At 45.7% G+C, this 20248-nt stretch overlaps 2 protein-coding genes across 3 annotated transcripts in view; one reads left to right on the plus strand and one right to left on the minus strand.

Annotated features, from left to right (window-relative positions):
• Positions 1-20248, plus strand: part of Gpa2 (Glycoprotein hormone alpha 2) — a gene marked incomplete at its 5' end in the record, with an annotated part of 73526 nt that overhangs the window by 17093 nt on the left and 36185 nt on the right. The window contains 1 exon segment of the mRNA XM_069312986.1: positions 9918-10093. Within this exon segment, the coding sequence (XP_069169087.1) occupies positions 9918-10093 (176 nt within the window).
• Positions 3028-20248, minus strand: part of LOC138356725 (tol-Pal system protein TolA-like) — a 217043-nt gene continuing 199822 nt past the window's right edge. For both annotated transcript variants that reach the window (XR_011224584.1, XR_011224583.1), the window contains 2 exons: positions 8199-8287; positions 3028-3175 (listed from right to left, as the gene is read on the minus strand). The gene's annotated coding sequence lies outside the window, so the exon portion shown is untranslated. The remainder of the gene's footprint in view (positions 3176-8198; positions 8288-20248) is intronic.

The raw sequence follows: 20248 nt of genomic DNA on the forward strand, positions 1-20248 counted from the left end.
GATGGCTATTGGGAGGAGAGAGAGAGAGAGAGAGAGAGAGAGAGAGAGAGAGAGAGAGAGAGAGAGAGAGAGAGAGAGAGAGAGAGAGAGAGAGAGAGAGAGAGAGAGAGAGAGAAAGAGAGAGAGAGAGAGAGAGAGAGAGAGAGAGAGAGAACGAGAGAGAGAACGAGAGAGAGAGAGAGAGAGAGAACGAGAGAGAGAACGAGAGAGAGAGAGAGAGAACGAGAGAGAGAACGAGAGAGAGAACGAGAGAGAGAACGAGAGAGAACGAGAGAGAGAACGAGAGAGAGAGAACGAGAGAGAGAACGAGAGAGAGAACGAGAGAGAGAACGAGAGAGAGAGAGAACGAGAGAGAGAGAGAACGAGAGAGAACCAGAGAGAATGAGACTTAACAAATATCGAAAGAATTACCCAATAACAGTCCCCTTAACAGTTAACTTCACCACCAAGCCATCTACCACAGCTACACAAGAACACACACACACACAAGGACATAGCAACAAGGTCAATGCAGATAATGCGATAAGCATCTGTGGCGATGTAGCCTACATGGGGGGACCGCACCCACACGGAAAGCGAAGCACGTGAGCCTACATGGGGGGACCGCACCCACACGGAAAGCGAAGCACGTGAGCCGATATGAGGCCTCAGCGGAGCACTAATGTTGCAAGGTCGTGCTGCAATTGAGACAAAACTGAATTTACGAGTGCAGAAAGACGTATTGCCAGTGCCGGAGTCCATACGATCGTCACACGAGGACTGGGTGGACGCCCCGTCGGCTTAAAACACGGGAGACTTGTGATATATTCGGCTTGTGTTATTGTCTTCATGCGAGACACTGTCCTAAAAGCAAGCAAGCAAGTAAGCCAGCCAGCCAGCCAGCCTGCCTGCCTGCCAGCCAGCCAGCCAGCCAGCCAGCCAGCCAGCCAGCCAGCCAGCCAGCCAGCCAGCCAGCCAGCCAGCCAGCCTGCCTCCCTGCCTGCCTCCCTCCCTGCCTGCCTCCCTGCCTGCCTCCCTCCCTGCCTGCCTGCCTGCCTGCCTCCCTGCCTCCCTGCCTGCCTGCCTGCCTGCCTGCCTCCCTGCCTGCCTGCCTGCCTGCCTGCCTGCCTCCCTCCCTCCCTGCCTGCCTGCCTGCCTGCCTGCCTGCCTGCCTGCCTGCCTGCCTCCCTGCCTGCCTGCCTGCCTCCCTGCCTCCCTCCCTGCCTGCCTGCCTGCCTGCCTCCCTGCCTCCCTGCCTGCCTCCCTGCCTGCCTGCCTGCCTGCCTCCCTCCCTGCCTGCCTGCCTGCCTGCCTGCCTGCCTGCCTGCCTGCCTCCCTCCCTGCCTGCCTGCCTGCCTCCCTGCCTCCCTGCCTGCCTGCCTACCTGCCTGCCTGCCTGCCTCCCTGCCTCCCTGCCTGCCTGCCTACCTACCTGCCTGCCTGCCTGCCTACCTACCTGCCTGCCTGCCAGCCTGCCTGCCTTTCTTACCACTCCTCTCCGGAATTCACCCTCGCGCCGCCCTGTCAGGCACCGCCTTGACTTCTGATAATTATAGCCTCTACACAGTTTGTTTTTCGGCAGAACGAGTGTCAAAGCTTTTTCTCACCTCCGTCAACTGTATCTTGTGATTTGTTTATAGTTTCCGCAATACTTCCATCATTATCAGAGGGTGTACGTGCGTTCCGTGTCATTAGTGCGACACTACCATGATTCCCAACTGTGTCAATAGTGTGTGTCAAGACAAAACGGTCATTAACTGTGACTGTTTAACTGTTTAACTGACTTTTAACTGTTCATTAAAGGCTGACGACTGCAAGGATCACTATGGCCCCAGTCTATCTTTTTTTCTAAACATCAACTAGACTGTAACTAGAAGTTACGAAGAATATTTAATGATGTATATATACTGAGAAATAAATCTCCGTATATACATACTGAGAAATTAAAGAAATCCCTGTAAATACACTCGGAACTACACAAAAAACTGTATACATTATAAAAATATGGGGTTTATATATTATACAGCACATCCCTCAAGTGTATATACCTTGGTAGTAAGACTGTACACATTAACGAAAGTGTGAGTGGCACGCACGCACTCACTCACTCACTCACTCACTCACTCACTCACTCACTCACTCACTCACTTTAAGAGCCAAGAGCTATGCCGTCATTCAGCCCGTCCTCCAAACAAAGATCCAAAAGTGATTCCATGCACCCGCCAAACCCCCTGTTTATGAATGAAAAACGGTTTACACACGACTCACAACTGCTGACGTTCGAACATATCCGGAACAAGTGCTTCACTGACGAATTTTGTTCGAATCACAACGCTATAAATGCTTCACCCACGTACTACAAATACAAATAATCGCCAACAGAACCTAAATACCTAACCTAACCTATCCTATGCCTATATATACACAATATGCTAATATATTATAATATTAATTTATACTTGAGAAAATTCCCGTTTTGAATAAACAGCATGTTAAAATTTATGAATGCGTCTGTGGGGTCGACCGCTGGATGGAATGGACTTGAGTCGAGGACGGGTTGCGTCATTAGTCCATTTCATTAAAACACACAGACATGAATTTTGTGGTTGATGGAGTTCTCTACGCGATGCAATAAGTGAGAGAACAGGTTTACCTCTACACACACACACACATTCAAATACACGCACACAAAAATAGCTTTTTTTTCCAATTTTAATCAAATGTTATCTTTCAATCTGTACCACAGAATGAATGCCCTGGTCTACAAATACATTCACCATCAACAAAACAGCGGTTCATTCAACACCCGACTCATCAACACAGCCGTCATTCAACACCCGACTCATCAACACAACCTTCAGAGCGACCTGCCTTACCCAACACCCACACACTCTATCAATATTCTCCTTTCACAGTACACAAAATCACACACATTATAGATGAATGTGTGAATCTCCTATAATTTAGCAGTGTGGTCACATTTATTGGCAATATTACAGCCTATATTGTGTTTAAACAATGTGAGAATTGAGTTCACATTACCTTGAAATGGACGGTGTTCGTTGCCCCTTGTGGACAGGTGTTTAAACTGCTCTGCATACAGCTGGGACCACTGTGTTTACAATGGTCGGATAGAGCACGACGTGAGCAGCTCAAAGGCGTCACGATGGCCGTCGTACGTCGTTGCTGGTAGATCCTACAAGAGGCAGAAGAGAAAATGACAACAAGGTATTCAGCTGTGAGCAAGAGGCAACTTTGGTGCAGTGGGGATTAGCTTGGTTGAGCTGTGACGTCACTCGTCACTCTGTGGCTCGTCTGAGGTCATAAGTCAGGTCATTCCGCCAAGGATGAGGTCAGAGGTCAGGTCATTCCGCCAAGCATGAGGTCACATGCCAATCCCTAGTTCTGGAATGTAATACAGTCCTTATACCCGTTTGGAGAAGTTCCACTCGCCCTAAACGGTCCAAGAGCTACGCTAGCATTGGCCAATTATGAGTCCTGTTATTTGATTGGCTTAGACGTCTGTCTCCTCTAGACAATGGACCAACTCACCACATTGCTGGGTTCGTCATTCTGTAGTGGGCAGCAGCCAGTCCTCATCAACAAAGGCCAAAGTCCATTCCATGCACCCGCCAAACCCCAGCTGTTTATGAATGATAAACGGTTTACACACGACTCACAGCTGATGTCGTCCGAACACTTCCGGAACAAGTGCTTCGCTGACGACTTTTGTTCGAACCACAACGCTGTAAATGCTTCACCCACGTACTACAAATACAAATATTCGCCAACAGAACTTAAAACACCTAACCTACGCCTAACTATACATAGAATTTGAATGAATAATAATATTACTTTATATATGAGAACAAAGCATTTTTGAATACACAGTATGCTAAAATTGATGAGTGCGTCTGACCGCTGCTTTAACCAGCCTAGTGTGAGGACGGGATGGTGTACTGAGACTGTTTGACGGAACCAGCTCAGCTTAAATGTTAAGTCATCACATCACCGATAAAAAAAAAACACACAAGACGCATTCAATTTCTCCGTCTCAAAAAATATATTTAAATTTCCTGCGTCGTATTAATTGAGTTTATCTGTCAACTGAGTTTGTGTAAACTGAGGCGAGATGGCGATGCTATATTAAGCATACTGGCGGTGCTTTAATAGCATATAAACACTACGCCAATTTGTTTACAAACAACGAACATTTGTAAAACAAATGTTCGAACATTTGTAAAACACGTTTAGCATAAACAATAATATTTAATTTACACTAGTTAACAGCAGTTGAAAATGTATAAAACCAAAGCGAATCGAAAACGTTTAGATGGAATCAAGGCTCAGAGAAGCTCAACAGCCCTTCACACACCTGTTGACTAATCTCCTTGAAACAATTGCCTTCCCGGGGGGGAGATGGGGCACATGTCCAGTGAAATGGCAACACCGCCGACGGCTGAGGTGCCACTGAGTAAATAATGGTACTAAATTATCCCTCTGGTCGCGGGCAGGAAGATGTTACCACACACTCACACTCTCAAGAGTATATACCGCCCTCACTCTCACTCCCTCACTCTCCTAGCTCACACTCTCAAGAGTATATACCGCCCTCACTCTCACTCCCTCACTCTCCTAGCTCACACTCTCAAGAGTATATACCGCCCTCACTCTCACTCCCTCACTCTCCTAGCTCACACTCTCAAGAGTATATACCGCCCTCACTCTCACTCCCTCACTCTCCTAGCTCACACTCTCAAGAGTATATACCGCCCTCACTCTCACTCCCTCACTCTCCTAGCTCACACTCTCAAGAGTATATACCGCCCTCACTCTCACTCCCTCACTCTCCTAGCTCACACTCTCAAGAGTATATACCGCCCTCACTCTCACTCCCTCACTCTCCTAGCTCACACTCTCAAGAGTATATACCGCCCTCACTCTCACTCCCTCACTCTCCTAGCTCACACTCTCAAGAGTATATACCGCACTCACTCTCACTCCCTCACTCTCCTAGCTCACCCCTCACTCTCCTAGCTCACCCCTCACTCTCCTAGCTTACCCCTCACTCTCCTAGCTCACCCTCTCAGTCTCCTATCTCACCCCTCACTCTCCTAGCTCACCCCTCACTCTCCTAGCTCACCCCTCACTCTCCTAGCTCATCCTCTCAGTCTCCTAGCTCACCTCTCACTCTCCTAGCTCACCCCTCACTCTCCTAGCTCACCCCTCACTCTCCTACCTCACCCCTCACTCTCCTACCTCACCCCTCACTCTCCTAGCTTACCCCTCACTCTCCTAGCTCATCCTCTCACTCTCCTAGCTTACCCCTCACTCTCCTAGCTCACCCCTCACTTTCCTAGCTCACCTCTCACTCTCCTAGCTCACCCCTCACTCTTCTCACCCCCTCACTTACGCTAGCCCTCAGTAACACTCAGTATCCAGTCATCCAACAACCATTTTCCTTCCTGCTATCTTCTCCACATATCAGTAAATAACTGTGAACATAATCGTCCAAAATTCACCTCCCACACGCCCCAAACTGGATTTGTTTTGCTGCTTAAACTCAGCAACGTTTCTCGCTTACCTAAGCACGAATATAAACGTCGGAAGAATCTCCAAATATTTCTCTTGTGGGATTGAACACGACGAGCAAGACACGAGATCGTAGGTTTCCCTGTACGACCTGAACCTCTCTCTCTCTCTCTCTCTGGGTGGATCCGGTGCCTGAATCCCTATAACACCACTTCCCGTCTTCACGGATTACTGGCAGCGATAACTATAAAGGAGTGAAAAGTGTGGAGGGAAGGGAATCCAGCACTTGTGTTAAGACCGGAATGGGGGAGACACGAGAGTGTGTCGTTGGTGTTCCTCAGACTCGGCTTCATGTCCTGATACGATGCTCCTCTTTTTTTCATAAGGGAGAGAACAGTACCAGGTTCGGTAGATTCTTGTTTTTGTTTCTAGGAAGATAGAGAGAAACAGAGAGAGAAATAGAGAGGGAAATAGAGGGAGAAATAGAGAGAAATAGAGAGAGAGAGAGAGAGAGAGAGAGAGAGAGAGAGAGAGAGAGAGAGAGAGAGAGAGAGAGAGAGAGAGAGAGAGAGAGAGAGAGAGAGAAAGAGAGAGAGAGAGAGAGAGAGAGAGAGAGAGAGAGAGAGAGAGAGAGAGAGAGAGAGAGAGAGAGAGAGAGAGAGAGAGAGAGAGAGAGAGAGAGAGGGGGGGGGGGCAGACAGAGACAGAGACAAAGAGAGGGCGATGATTCATTTCAATAGCCGACAGAGGCTGCCTTTTCTATGCTGGTAATAACTGCCATGTCGTATCTATCATACACATGTCTGAGTCTGCTGTCATTACTACTGTCTTTTGTCCTAACATTACAGTGTGTTGAGGGAGGGGTGAGGCTTGCGGGCAGGGTGTTGAGGGAGGGTGAGGCTTGCGGGCAGGGTGTTGAGGGAGGGGTGAGGCTTGCGGGCAGTGTGTTGAGGGAGGGGGAGGCTTGCGGGCAGGGTGTCGCGGGGTTCACCCCAACCAAATATATCATGAACATGACCTTGTTAATCTGAATGAATGCGTCAATGATCGCTCTTGTTAAACCGACAAGGAAAAACACGCCGCAGTGTATAGTGTATGGGTATAGTGTGTATAGTGTATGTGTGTGTACTCACAACCTATTTGCGCCTGCAGGATAGAGCGTTGGCTCTTGGGTCCCGTCTTTCTAGCTTTGGGTTGATTAATGGAACTACTCCTGTTTTCTCCATCATACCTAGTTTTAAAGCTATGAATAGTTTAGCTTCCACAATGTCCTATGTTAGTTCATTTTCCCACTACTCTCACGCTAAAAGAAACCTTGCTAACATCTCTATGACTGATCTGTTTCTCCAGCTTCCACCCCACGTCCCCTTGTTCCGTTGGTATTCTGTTTGAACATTTCGTCTATTTTCACTCTGTCAATCCTCCTAAGTATTTTGTATGCTGCTATCATATCTCCCCGCTCCCTCCTTGTGTGTGTATGTGTGTACTCACCTATTTGTACTCACCTATTTGTGCTTGCGAGGTTGAGCTTTGGCTCTTTGGTCCCGCCTCTCAACGGTCAATCAACTGGTGTACAGATTCCTGAGCCTACTGGGCTCTATCATATCTACACTTGAAGCTGTGTATGGAGTCAGCCTCCACCACATCACTGTCTAATGTATTCCATCCGTTAACTAAACTGACACTGAAAAAGTTCCTTCTAACGTCCCTGTGGCTCATGTGGGTACTCTGTTTCCACCTGTGTCCCCTTGTTCGCGTCCCGCCTGTGTTGTGTGTGTGTGTGTGTGTGTGTGTGTGTGTGTGTGTGTGTGTGTGTGTGTGTGTGTGTGTGTGTGTGTGTGTGCCACACCCTCACCATTCCTCTCCCACAGTGCCACACCCTCACCATTCCTCTCCCACAGTGCCACACCCTCACCATCCCTCTCCCACAGTGCCACACCCTCACCATTCCTCTCCCACAGTGCCACACCCTCACCATCCCTCTCCCACAGTGCCATACCCTCACCATTCCTCTCCCACAGTGCCACACCCTCACCATCCCTCTCCCACTCTTCAAAACAACACCCTTTCCATCTCTCGTCCTCGTGTTATCCCATCGCTTCGTTAGTTGATATATTCCTAACTTTCGTTACCCTGTGTTCCTCTTCTCACCCTTCTCTGTCTCCGTCTTTCCAATCTCCTCCCTCTCTATTCCTTCTTCATTCGCCTTTCCTCCATCTCACTACCCTCCTCTCGCTATCTTTCTTCATCCCTCTTTTTCCACGTCCTCTTCCTCCGTTTCTCCTCCCTCTCTACTCCCCGTAAACAGAACGGTAGCCAGGTGGAGAGTGTGTGTAAAGGCTCTCTGTATAGTATTGGATTGTTACGGGTTATTCATGCCCGTGCTGCCTCTTGGGTGGCTTTATCTATTGGATTGCCTCTCTCGCCGGCTTCAAATTCACTCTATACACTACCAGACATTATATGTATATGGGAGAGTGTGTGCGTGCGTGTGCCCGTCCGCGCTTCAGTTTGCGTGCGTGTGTGTTCCCGCTTATGAGCATGTCCGTCTTTCATTAAAATAGATAATAATATAATAAATATATATATATATATATATTATATATTATATATATATATATATATATATATATATATATATTTATATATATATATATATATATATATATATATATATATATATTTACCTCAGAGCGCCATGGAGATGGAGACAGATCCGGTATCTGACAGACAGTGGAGACAGATCTCTTAGGTCCGTCTACGGCCGCGTCCTCCCCTGTCAATAAAAAGAGACGTAGTTGAATATTAAGTATTGTACACCCTGAAAAAGTAAATACAGTTGAAAATAAGAATCCACTATGCTTACAACTCAATTTCTTTATTGTGCACCCCCATCCCGTGGGCTGTGGTGGAAAGGGTTAAAGAGGCACATAATGGGTTCCAGGAATCTTTTGTAGCTAGTTACATATTGGTTGACGTTACATACACATGTACATATTATATATATATATATATATATATATATATATATATATATATATATATATATATATATATATATATATATATATATACAATGTTGACCAGACCACACACTAGAAGTTGAAGGGACGACGACGTTTCGGTCCGTCCTGGACCATTCTCAAGTCGATATATATACAATCATTTTACACAACGATAAATGCAATTTTGGGTTGTTTATTGCTAATCATTTTTTACCACGTTTTAGCCTCGGACCAAAGACATTATCCATCATTGGAAACCTTTACAAAATTCTGGTAAAAAATGACCCTTTCAAGCAAAAAAAAAAAAAAAATTATTCAAAGCCATATAACTTCTCGAACCCATCCAACTTTTGCGTCGAAGCATTCAAACTTGCACAATTTTCCCTGCCTCTCAGACCTAACCCATTAGTGCTGCCTCACCTCCTGCCTCCCTATCCGCATCTCTAGCCCTATCCCCCCCCCCCTCATTGACTACCAAAGGTGATTGATTGCCTGGTTAGATCTTGTCCCCCTAACCACAACATGAGAAGGGGGGGCTCTAGCCCCCACACACAATCAACCCCCCGTACCTGCAAAAGGATAGTGAAGGGCTACCTAGCCTCCGTCTCAATCTGCTCCTCACTTGTACTTATAGGGGACGGGTAGGGAGGGGTAGGAGTTCACCCACAACACAACGAGGATAGGCTATGGCTCGAGGATAGCCTTACCAGTCACCCCCAACGTATGCTAATTGGGTATATTTTATTTGTGTATATCATCAAGGATATGTGTGTGTTTATTTTAAGGGGGGGCAACGTTTATTGTCGACGCCATACTTAGTAATAAGTGTGTGCTATATTCACCCACTAGGGGGCACATTCTCTCCCTTATTCTCACGCAAGGGGGGTGACTTGTGTGCCATAACTCATATTGGGTGACTTTTGTGTCATTATAACTCATATTGGGTGACTTGTGTGCTATTATAACTCATATTGGGTGACTTGTGTGCTATTATAACTCACATTGGGTGACTTTTGTGTCATTATAACTCATATTGGGTGACTTGTGTGTCATTATAACTCATATTGGGTGACTTGTGTGTCATTATAACTCATATTGGGTGACTTGTGTGTCATTATAACTCATATTGGGTGACTTGTGTGTCATTATAACTCATATTGGGTGACTTGTGTGCTATTATAACTCACATTGGGTGACTTTTGTGTCATTATAACTCATATTGGGTGACTTGTGTGTCATTATAACTCATATTGGGTGACTTGTGTGTCATTATAACTCATATTGGGTGACTTGTGCCATTATAACTCACATTGGGTGACTTGTGTGCCATATTATGACTCCCCTAACTGTCGTACACCACTGTCTAACTCACGGTATCTTTTTCCCCCCCGTGTGACGCAGGGCACACCCGACGCATCAGCATCCCGGAGTGCGTCGAGTTCGACATCACGACAAACGCATGTCGCGGCTACTGCGAGTCGTGGGCAGTACCTTCCGCCTGGCAGACACTGCTCTATAACCCTCACCAGGTTGTCACCTCCATAGGCCAGTGTTGTAACATCATGGATACTGAAGATGTAAGTGGGGGTGTTGTGGGGGTGTTGTGGGGGGGGGGGTGTTGTGGGGGGGTGTTGTAGGGGGGGTGTTGTGGTGGTGGGGTGGGTGTTGTGTGGTGGGGTGTGGGGTATGAATGAGCCAGAAAGAGATATAATGGACACGAGAGATTAGACATAATGAGAGCATTAGCAATAGAAAGAAGAGAGGTGAGTGACAAAAGGCTTAGAAGGATGAGGTGAAAGACTGTTAATGTGGTCAATGGTAAATTCGCGGGGGTTGTGTGTGTGTTCTTTTGCCGCTGTTGCTCCAGTTGTTGTGCAACATTCATGTCATGTTGCAATGCACGTAATGATGGTAATAATACTCTGCAAATTGTGCACTCTGTATAGCAACACAGCTGGTCTTATACGCGGTTGATCTTTAACACACACACACACACACACACACACACACACACACACACACACACACACACACACGCACACGCACACGCACACACACACACACACACACACTGGGAGGAAGAAATTAGAGGAAAAACAGTCCAAGATATGATGAACCTAGTCGTATGGAAAAGCAAGGAGGCCGAAGAGAGATTTATACCAACAGTAAGGGAAAAAAGCAGGAGGGAATATACTAATAACCCATGGTTTAATAGACAGTGTCAGGAAGCAAAAATGAGAAGCAGGAGGGAGTGGAGGAAGTACAAAAGACAAAGGACAGAGGACAACAGGATTAGATGTAACAGAGCTAGGAATGATTACATTAACATAAGACGAGTATCGGAAAGAAATCATGAGAATGATATTGCAATCAAAGCGAAAAAGCAACCTAAATTACTACATAGCCATATAAGAAGGAAGATGTCGGTAAACGACCAAGTGACAAGACTAAGGAAGACAGAAGGAGCATATACAGAAAGTGACAAGGAAATCTGCGAGGCAGTGAATGCAAGTTTCCATGGAGTGTTCCCAATTGAGCCTGAGCAGCTCCCATTGTTAGAAGAGATTACCCTAGATGAAAGACTATCAGATATAGAGATGACAACAGAGGAGGTAATGAAACAGTTGACAACACTGGATACAACTAAAGCGGTTGGACCAGACAAAGTATCACCGTGGATACTAAAAGAAGCAGCGCAGGCCCTCAGCGTGCCTCTGGCAAAGAAATGAATCACTTATGTCGGGAGAATTGCCCAGTTGTTGGAAGAAGGCAAATGTCGTGCTGATTTTCAAGAAAGGTGATAGGGAGGAGGCACTTAACTACCGACCCGTATCACTGACAAGCATCCCCTGCAAAATACTTGAAAGAATAATTAGGCTAAGACTTGTTGCACACCTGGAGAGCATTGGGTTTGTAAACAAACACCAACATGGGTTCTGGACAGGGTTACCATGCCTAATAAACCTTCTGGAATTCTATGATAAAATAACAAGGATAAGGCAGGACAGAGAAGGCTGGGCAGACTGCATATTTCTAGACTGCCAAAAGGCCTTTGATACAGTATCTCACATGAGACTGCTCCTGAAACTTGAGAGGCAGGCAGGAGTAAGCGGAAAGGCCCTAGCATGGGTAAGGAACTACCTAACAGGAAGGAGCCAGACAGTAATGGTAAGGGGCGAGAAGTCGGACTGGCGAACAGTACCGAGTGGAGTACCTCAAGGATCGGTGCTGGGACCAATTCCATTTCTAATTTACGTAAATAACATGTTTACAGGAGTAGATTCCTACATGTCGATGTTCGCGGATGACGCAAAATTAATGAGAAGAGTTGTGACAGATGAGGATTATAGGATCCTCCAAGAGAACCTGAACAGGTTGCAGAGATGGTCAGAGAAAGGGCTACTGGAGTTCAACACGAGTAAATGTAAAAATATGGAAATGGGATCAGGTGATAGGAGACCAAAGGGACAGTACACAGCAAAGGGGAACTGCCTACCTGTAACAATTCGAGAGAGAGACCTGGGAGTGGACATAACACCTAATCTAACTCCTGAGGCGCACATAAATGGGATATCGACAACAGCGTACTCTGCACTGGCAAAAGTTAGAACATCATTCAGAAACCTAAGTGAGAAGGCTTTTAGGGCGCTTTACACTGCCTACGTGAGACCAGTCTTGGAGTATGCCGCCTCATCATGGAGTCCCCATCTGAAGAAGCATATAATGAAACTGGAAAAGGTTCAGAGGTTTGCAACGAGAATCGTCCCAGACCTACAAGAGATGGGGTATGAGGAGCGCCTGAGGGATCTGTGCCTTACGACACTAGAAAAAAGAGGGAAGAGGGGGGATATGATACCTACCTTGAGGTGCTTCCGGGGCTCAGTGTCCCCGCGGCCCGGTCGTCGACCAGGCCTCCTGGTTGCTGGACTGATCAACCAGGCTGTTAGACGCGGCTGCTCGCAGCCTGACGTATGAGTCACAGCCTGGTTGATCAGGCATCCTTTGGAGGTGCTTATCCAGTTCTCTCTTGAACACTGTGAGGGGTCGGCCAGTTATGCCCCTTATGTGTAGTGGAAGCGTATAGGAATGGGGTAGGAACGTATAGGTATGATGATAGAAACGTATAAAATACTCAGGGGAATTGACAAAGTAAAAATAGATGAAATGTTTACACGTAATATTAACAGAACGAGGGGACATGTTTCGAAGTTGGAAACTCAGATGAGTCACAGAGATGTTAGGAAGTTTTCTTTTAACGTGAGAGTAGTGGAAAAATGGAATGCACTTCAGGAACAGGTTGTGGAAGCAAACTCTATTCATAATTTTAAAACTAGGTATGATAGGGAAACAGGACCGGAGTCATTGCTGTAAACAACCGATAGCTGGAAAGGCGTGATCCTAGAATCAATACTCGATCCTGCAGACACAAATAGCCGAGTACAAATAGGTGAGTACACACACACACACACACACCCCGCCCCCCACTGTGACAGTCCCCCCCCCCCCTTCACCAACCAGTCACCACTCTCATAACTTCCACTTTCGTTGGAAGTTAAACTTAAAAAATAATCTTTAGTTTTTCCCTTCTCTTTTCCCTCTCAATGCCTCCTGTCCCTTTTTTCTTCCTTTTTCCTCTTCCGTTCTTCCTCCCTCTGTTGCTTATTCTCTTCTCTCTTCCTCTTCCGTTCTTCCTCCCTCTGTTGCCTATTCTCCTCTCTCTTCCTCTTCCATTCTTCCTCCCTCTGTTTCTTATTCTCTTCTCTCTTCCTCTTCCGTTCTTCCTCCCTCTGTTTCTTATTCTCTTCTCTCTTCCTCTTCCGTTCTTCCTCCCTCTGTTGCTTATTCTCTTCTCTCTTCCTCTTCCGTTCTTCCTCCCTCTGTTTCTTATTCTCTTCTCTCTTCCTCTTCCGTTCTTCCTCCCTCTGTTGCTTATTCTCTTCTCTCTTCCTCTTCCGTTCTTCCTCCCTCTGTTGCTTATTCTCTTCTCTCTTCCTCTTCCGTTCTTCCTCCCTCTGTTGCTTATTCTCTTCTCTCTTCCTCTTCCGTTCTTCCTCCCTCTGTTTCTTATTCTCTTCTCTCTTCCTCTTCCGTTCTTCCTCCCTCTGTTGCTTATTCTTTTCTCTCTTCCTCTACCGTTCTTCCTCCCTCTGTTGCGTATTCTCTTCTCTCTTCCTCTTCCGTTCTTCCTCCCTCTGTTGCTTATTCTCTTCTCTCTTCCTCTTCCGTTCTTCCTCCCTCTGTTGCGTATTCTCTTCTCTCTTCCTCTTCCGTTCTTCCTCCCTCTGTTGCTTATTCTCTTCTCTCTTCCTACTCCGTGCTTCGTCTCCATATCTTTTTTTCATCTCAGAGTCCAGGACTTCCCTTATTTTTTCTTATTTTTATACTTCTAGTTTATCTATTTCCGTTTGAGAGCTTTTCCAGGTAAATCTATCATTAATCTCTTCGAGTCCTAATGTAATACGAAGCATTTGAAGCAGGTCCTTGGAAGTTATCCAAGAGGTGTAGTTGGACTGACTCGTAGACCCGGTCCCATCCTCCTGCTGCTGCTTCATTTTGCTTCTCTCAGATGAAGCAATTATATATTTTACGAGGGCAAAGGGAAACTAAGTTGTTTCTACACAAAAGTAGATGTATTGTGGTGGGGGAAGGAGTGCCTAATATCCTAGATCATAATTATATAGTTAGGTAGGAATGTTCTGTATGATATAGGGTATTGGTTAGGTTATCAGGAGGAAAGTACAAAGTACTTTCAAAATATACGACTATCCCTGAACTATATGTTTAACTGATCTCTAATCCTGTCTATGGAGGACAGAAGAAAATGTATATATGCTGGTTAGCATTGTAAATGCGTGGCTACGTTTGTGGTAGAAAATAATAATAATAAAAAAAAATACGACTATATAGCACTTGGAAGGGATAGGATAATGATTTAGGATAGGGCGGTGGGAAGGATTGGTAAGCCAACCAGTTGGACGGTCGGTGATTGTTGGGTACAATAATTGTTACTCACCTAGCTATGCTTGCGGGGGTTGAGCTTTGTCTCTTTGGTCCCACCTTTCAACCGTCAATCAACTGGTGTACAGATTCCTGAGCCTACTGGGTTCTATCATATTTATATTTGAAACTGTGTATGGAGTCAGCTCCACCACATCACTTCCTAGTACATTCCACTTATTAACTACTCTGACACTGAAAAAATTCTTAATAACGTCTCTGTGGCTCATCTGGGTGCTAAGTTTCCACCTGTGTACCCTTGTTCGTGTTCCACCCGTGCTGAAGATTTTGTCTTTGTCCACCCTGTCAATTCCCCTGAGAATTTTGTAGGTGGTTATCATGTCTCCTCTTACTCTTCTGTTTTCCAGGGACGTGAGGTTCAGCTCCTTTAGCCTTTCCTCGTAGCTCATTCCTCTCAGTTCCGGGACGAGTCTGGAGGCATACCGCTGAATCTTCTCTAACTTTGTCTTGTGTTTAACTAGGTATGAACTCCAGGCTGGAGCTGCATACTCCAGGATTTGTCTGACTACTGTGTAGTGACGAATGTTGTGTGAGTAGTAATGATGGATACTCATGATGACAGTGTGTAGTGATGATATGCACTTAAGATGATTGAATACAATGATGATTTACACTCATGGGTATTACCTGCCTTCATAAGGTACACTGATGATGATCGAGTGTACGGATGATGAGCTGATAACTATTTTGTGTTATGATGAACACTAAGTGATTGTGTGTACTTTGGTTGTACACTAATGATTGTGTGCGGTGGCGATGTGCAGTGTTGGTAACCATGTGTAGTGATCATGTGTAGTGATCATGTACACCCATGATGATCATGTGTAGTGATCATGTACACCCATGATGACCATGTGTAGTGATCATGTACACCCATGGTGACCATGTGTAGTGATCATGTACACCCATGGTGACCATGTGTAGTGATCATGTACACCCATGATGACCATGTGTAGTGATCATGTACACTCATGATGATCATGTGTAGTGATCATGTACACCCATGATGACCATGTGTAGTGATCATGTACACCCATGGTGACCATGTGTAGTGATCATGTACACCCATGGTGATCATGTACACCCATGATGACCATGTGTAGTTATCATGTACACCCATGATGACCATGTGTAGTGATCATGTACACCCATGATGACCATGTGTAGTGATCATGTACACCCATGATGACCATGTGTAGTGATCATGTACACTCATGATGATCATGTGTAGTGATCATGTACACTCATGATGACCAAGTCACACACACACACACACACACACACACACACACACACACACACACACACACACACACACACACACACACACACTCACTCACACACACACAAGAAGAGAAAGGAGAAATTCCAGACATAAGAGAGGGAATAGCTAACCAGAAACCACTGGAAGAGTTTGAGATTACCAGCGGGGAAGTAAGGAAGTGTTTACTAGAGTTGGATGTGACAAAGGCTATAGGCCCAGATGGAATCTCACCTTGGATACTAAAGGAAGGAGCAGAAGAACTGTGCCTACCACTCTCCATAGTGTATAACAAATCACTGGCAACAGGGGAACTGCCAGATATTTGGAAAGCACCTGCATACCATGCAAGCTGATGGAGAAGATTGTGTGAAGAAAGCTAGTAGAACATCTGGAGTGAAAGAACTTTGTAACACAGCATCAACATGGGTTCAGGGATGGCAAGTCCTGCCTCACAGGGTTACTTGAATTCTACGACCAGGTAACAAAAATCAAGCAAGAAAGAGAAGGGTGGGCAGACTGCATATTTTTGGACTGCCAGAAAGCCTTTGATACAGTACCACACAAGAGGCTAGTGAAAAAGCTGGAGATGCAGGCTGGAGTGAAACGGAAGGTACTCCATTGGATAAAGGAGTACCTAAGCAACAGGAGACAACGAGTCAATGTGAGGGGTGAGGTCTCAGATTGGCGAGACGTTACAAGTGGAGTCCCGCAGGGGTCAGTCCTTGGACCTATACTGTTTCTGATATATGTAAATGATCTCCCAGAGGATATAGACTCGTTTCTCTCAATGTTTGTTGATGATGCAAATATTGTGAGGAGGATTGAAACAGAGGATGATAGTAGGAGGCTACAAGATGACCTAGATAGACTGAGTGAATGGTCCAACAAAAGACTGTTAAAGTTCAACCTGAGTAATGGCAAAGCAATGAAATTAGGCGGTGGAAATAGGAGGCCTGACACAGGATACAGAATAGGAGATGAAGTACTTAATGAAACGGACAGAGAGAAAGATCTAGGAGTTGATGTCACACCAAACTTGTCTCCTGAAGCCCACATAAAAAGAATAACGTCTGCGGCATATGCGAGGCTGGCTAACATCAGAACAGCCTTCAGGAATTCTTCAGGAAAGATTAACAAAGCTTAAGTTGCATTCACTGGAAAGGCGAAGAGTTAGGGGTGACATGATAGAGGTTTACAAGTGGGTGAATGGACATAACAAAGGGGATATTAATAGGGTATTAAAAGTATCAACAAAAGACAGAACACGAAACAATGGGTATAAATTGGATAAGTTTAGATTTAGGAAAGACTTGGGTAAATACTGGTTCAGTAACAGGGTTGTTGATTTGTGGAACCAATTACCGCGTAACGTGCTGGAGGTGGGGTCCCTCGATTGTTTCAAGCGCGGGTTGGACAAGTATATGGGTGGGATTGGGTGGTTATAAATAGGAGCTGCCTCGTATGGGCCAATAGGCATTCTGCAGTTGCCTTTGTTCTTATGTTCTTATGTAGGAACCTGTGTAAGGAATCATTCAGAATCTTGTATATCACACATGTAAGACCAATCCAGGAGTATGCGGCGCCAGCATGGAGCCCGTATCTTGTCAAGCACAAGACGAAGCTGCAAAAAGTTTAAAGGTATGCCACTAGACTAGTCCCAGAACTAAGAGGCATGAGTTACAAGGAAAGGCTGCGGGAAATGCACTTTACGACACTGGAAGATAGAAGAGTAAGGGGAGACATGATCACTACCTACAAAATCCTCAGGGGAATCGATCGGGTAGACAAGGATAAGTTATTCAAAAGTGGTGGGACGCAAACAAGGGGACACAGGTGGAAGCTGGGTACCCACATGAGCCACAGAGACGATAGAAGGAACTTTTTCAGTGTCAGAGTAGTTAACAGGTGGAATGCATTCGGCAGTGATGTAAGCCATTACCACACAATCTTCCCCATTACCACAAACCCTTCCCCATTACCACATAATCTTCCCCATTACCACACAACCTTCCGCATTACCACACAACCTTCCCCATTACCACACAACCTTCCCCATTACCACACAACCTTCCCCATTACCACACAACCTTCCCCATTACTACACAACCTTCCCCATTACCACACAAGCTTCCCTATTACCTCACAACCTTCCCTATTACCTCACAACCTTGTGGAGTGTGTGTAATGGGAGGATGTGTTGTGTGATGGGGGGGTTGTGTAATGGAGGGTGGGGGGAGGGGATGGTGAGGGGTATGAATGAGCCAGAAAGAGACATAATGGGCACGAGAGATTAGACACAATGAGAGCATTAGCAACAGAAAGAAGAGAGGTGAGTGATAAAAGGCTTAGAAGAAAGGGCTGAAAGACTGTTAATGTGGTCAATGGTAAATTCACCGGCGTTGTGTGTGTGTTCTTTTGCCGCTGTTGCTCCAGTTGTTGTGCAACATTCATGTCATGTTGCAATGCACGTAATGATGGTAATAATACTCTGCAAATTGTGTAGTCTGTATAGCAACACAGCTGGTCTTATACGCGGTTGATCTTTAACACACACACACACACACACACACACACACACACACACACACACACACACACACACACACACACACACACACACACAGGGAGGAAGAAATTAGAGGAAAAGCAGTCTAAGATATGATGAACCTAGTCGTATGGAAAAGCAAGGAGGCCGAAGAGAGATTTAAACCAACAGTAAGGGGAAAAAAGCAGGAGGGAATATAACAAAAATAACCCATGGTTTAATAGACAGTATCAGGAAGCAAAAATGAGAAGCAGGAGGGAGTGGAGGAAGTACAGCAGACAAAGGACAGAGGACAACAGGATTAGATGTAACAGACCTAGGAATGATTACATTAACATAAGACGAGTGTCGGAAAGAAATCATGAGAATGATATTGCAATCAAAGCGAAAAAGCAACCTAAATTACTACATAGCCATATAAGAAGGAAGATGTCGGTAAACGACCAAGTGACAAGACTAAGGAAGACAGAAGGGGCATATACAGAAAGTGACAAGGAAATCTGCGAGGCAGTGAATGCAAGTTTGCATGGAGTGTTCCCAATTGAGCCTGAGCAGCTCCCATTGTTAGAAGAGATTACCCTAGATGAAAGACTACCAGATATAGAGATGACAGCAGAGGAGGTAATGAAACAGTTGACAACACTGGATACAACTAAAGCGGTTGGACCAGACAAAGTATCACCGTGGATACTAAAAGAAGCAGCGCAGGCCCTCAGCGTGCCTCTGGCAAGGATCTTTAATGAATCACTTATGACGGGAGAATTGCCCAGTTGTTGGAAGAAGGCAAATGTCGTGCTGATTTTCAAGAAAGGTGATAGGGAGGAGGCACTTAACCACAGACCCGTATCACTGACAAGCATCCCCTGCAAAATACTTGAAAGAATAATTAGGCTAAGACTTGTTGCACACCTGGAGAGCATTGAGTTTGTAAACAAACACCAACATGGGTTCTGGACAGGGAAACCATGCCTAATAAACCTTCTGGAATTCTATGATAAAATAACAAGGATAAGGCAGGACAGAGAAGGCTGGGCAGACTGCATATTTCTAGACTGCCAAAAGGCCTTTGATACAGTATCTCACAGGAGACGGCTCCTCAAACTTAAGAGGCAGGAAGGAGTAAGCGGAAAGGCCCTAGCATGGGTAAGGAACTACCTAACAGGAAGGAGCCAGACAGTAATGGTAAGGGGCGGGAAGTCGGACTGGCGAACAGTACCAAGTGGAGTACCTCAAGGATCGGTGCTGGGACCAATTCCATTTCTAATTTACGTAAATAACATGTTTACAGGAGTAGATTCCTACATGTCGATGTTCGCGGATGACGCAAAATTAATGAGATGAGTTGTGACAGATGAGGATTGTAGGATCCTCCAAGAGAACCTGAACAGGTTGCAGAGATGGTCAGAGAAAGGGCTACTGGAGTTCAACACGAGTAAATGTAAAGTTATGGAAATGGGATCAGGTGATAGGAGACCAAAGGGACAGTACACAGCAAAGGGGAACTGCCTACCTGTAACAATTCGAGAGAGAGACCTGGGAGTGGACATAACACCTAATCTAACTCCTGAGGCGCACATAAATGGGATATCGACAACAGCGTACTCTGCACTGGCAAAAGTTAGAACATCATTCAGAAACCTAAGTGAGAAGGCTTTTAGGGCGCTTTACACTGCCTACGTGAGACCAGTCTTGGAGTATGCCGCCTCATCATGGAGTCCCCATCTGAAGAAGCATATAATGAAACTGGAAAAGGTTCAGAGGTTTGCAACGAGACTCGTCCCAGACCTACAAGAGATGGGGTATGAGGAGCGCCTGAGGGATCTGTGCCTTACGACACTAGAAAAAAAGAGGGAAGAGGGGGGATATGATACCTACCTTGAGGTGCTTCCGGGGCTCAGTGTCCCC

The sequence above is a fragment of the Procambarus clarkii genome, chromosome 7, assembly GCF_040958095.1.
Source record: "Procambarus clarkii isolate CNS0578487 chromosome 7, FALCON_Pclarkii_2.0, whole genome shotgun sequence".
NCBI lineage: Eukaryota > Metazoa > Arthropoda > Malacostraca > Decapoda > Cambaridae > Procambarus > Procambarus clarkii.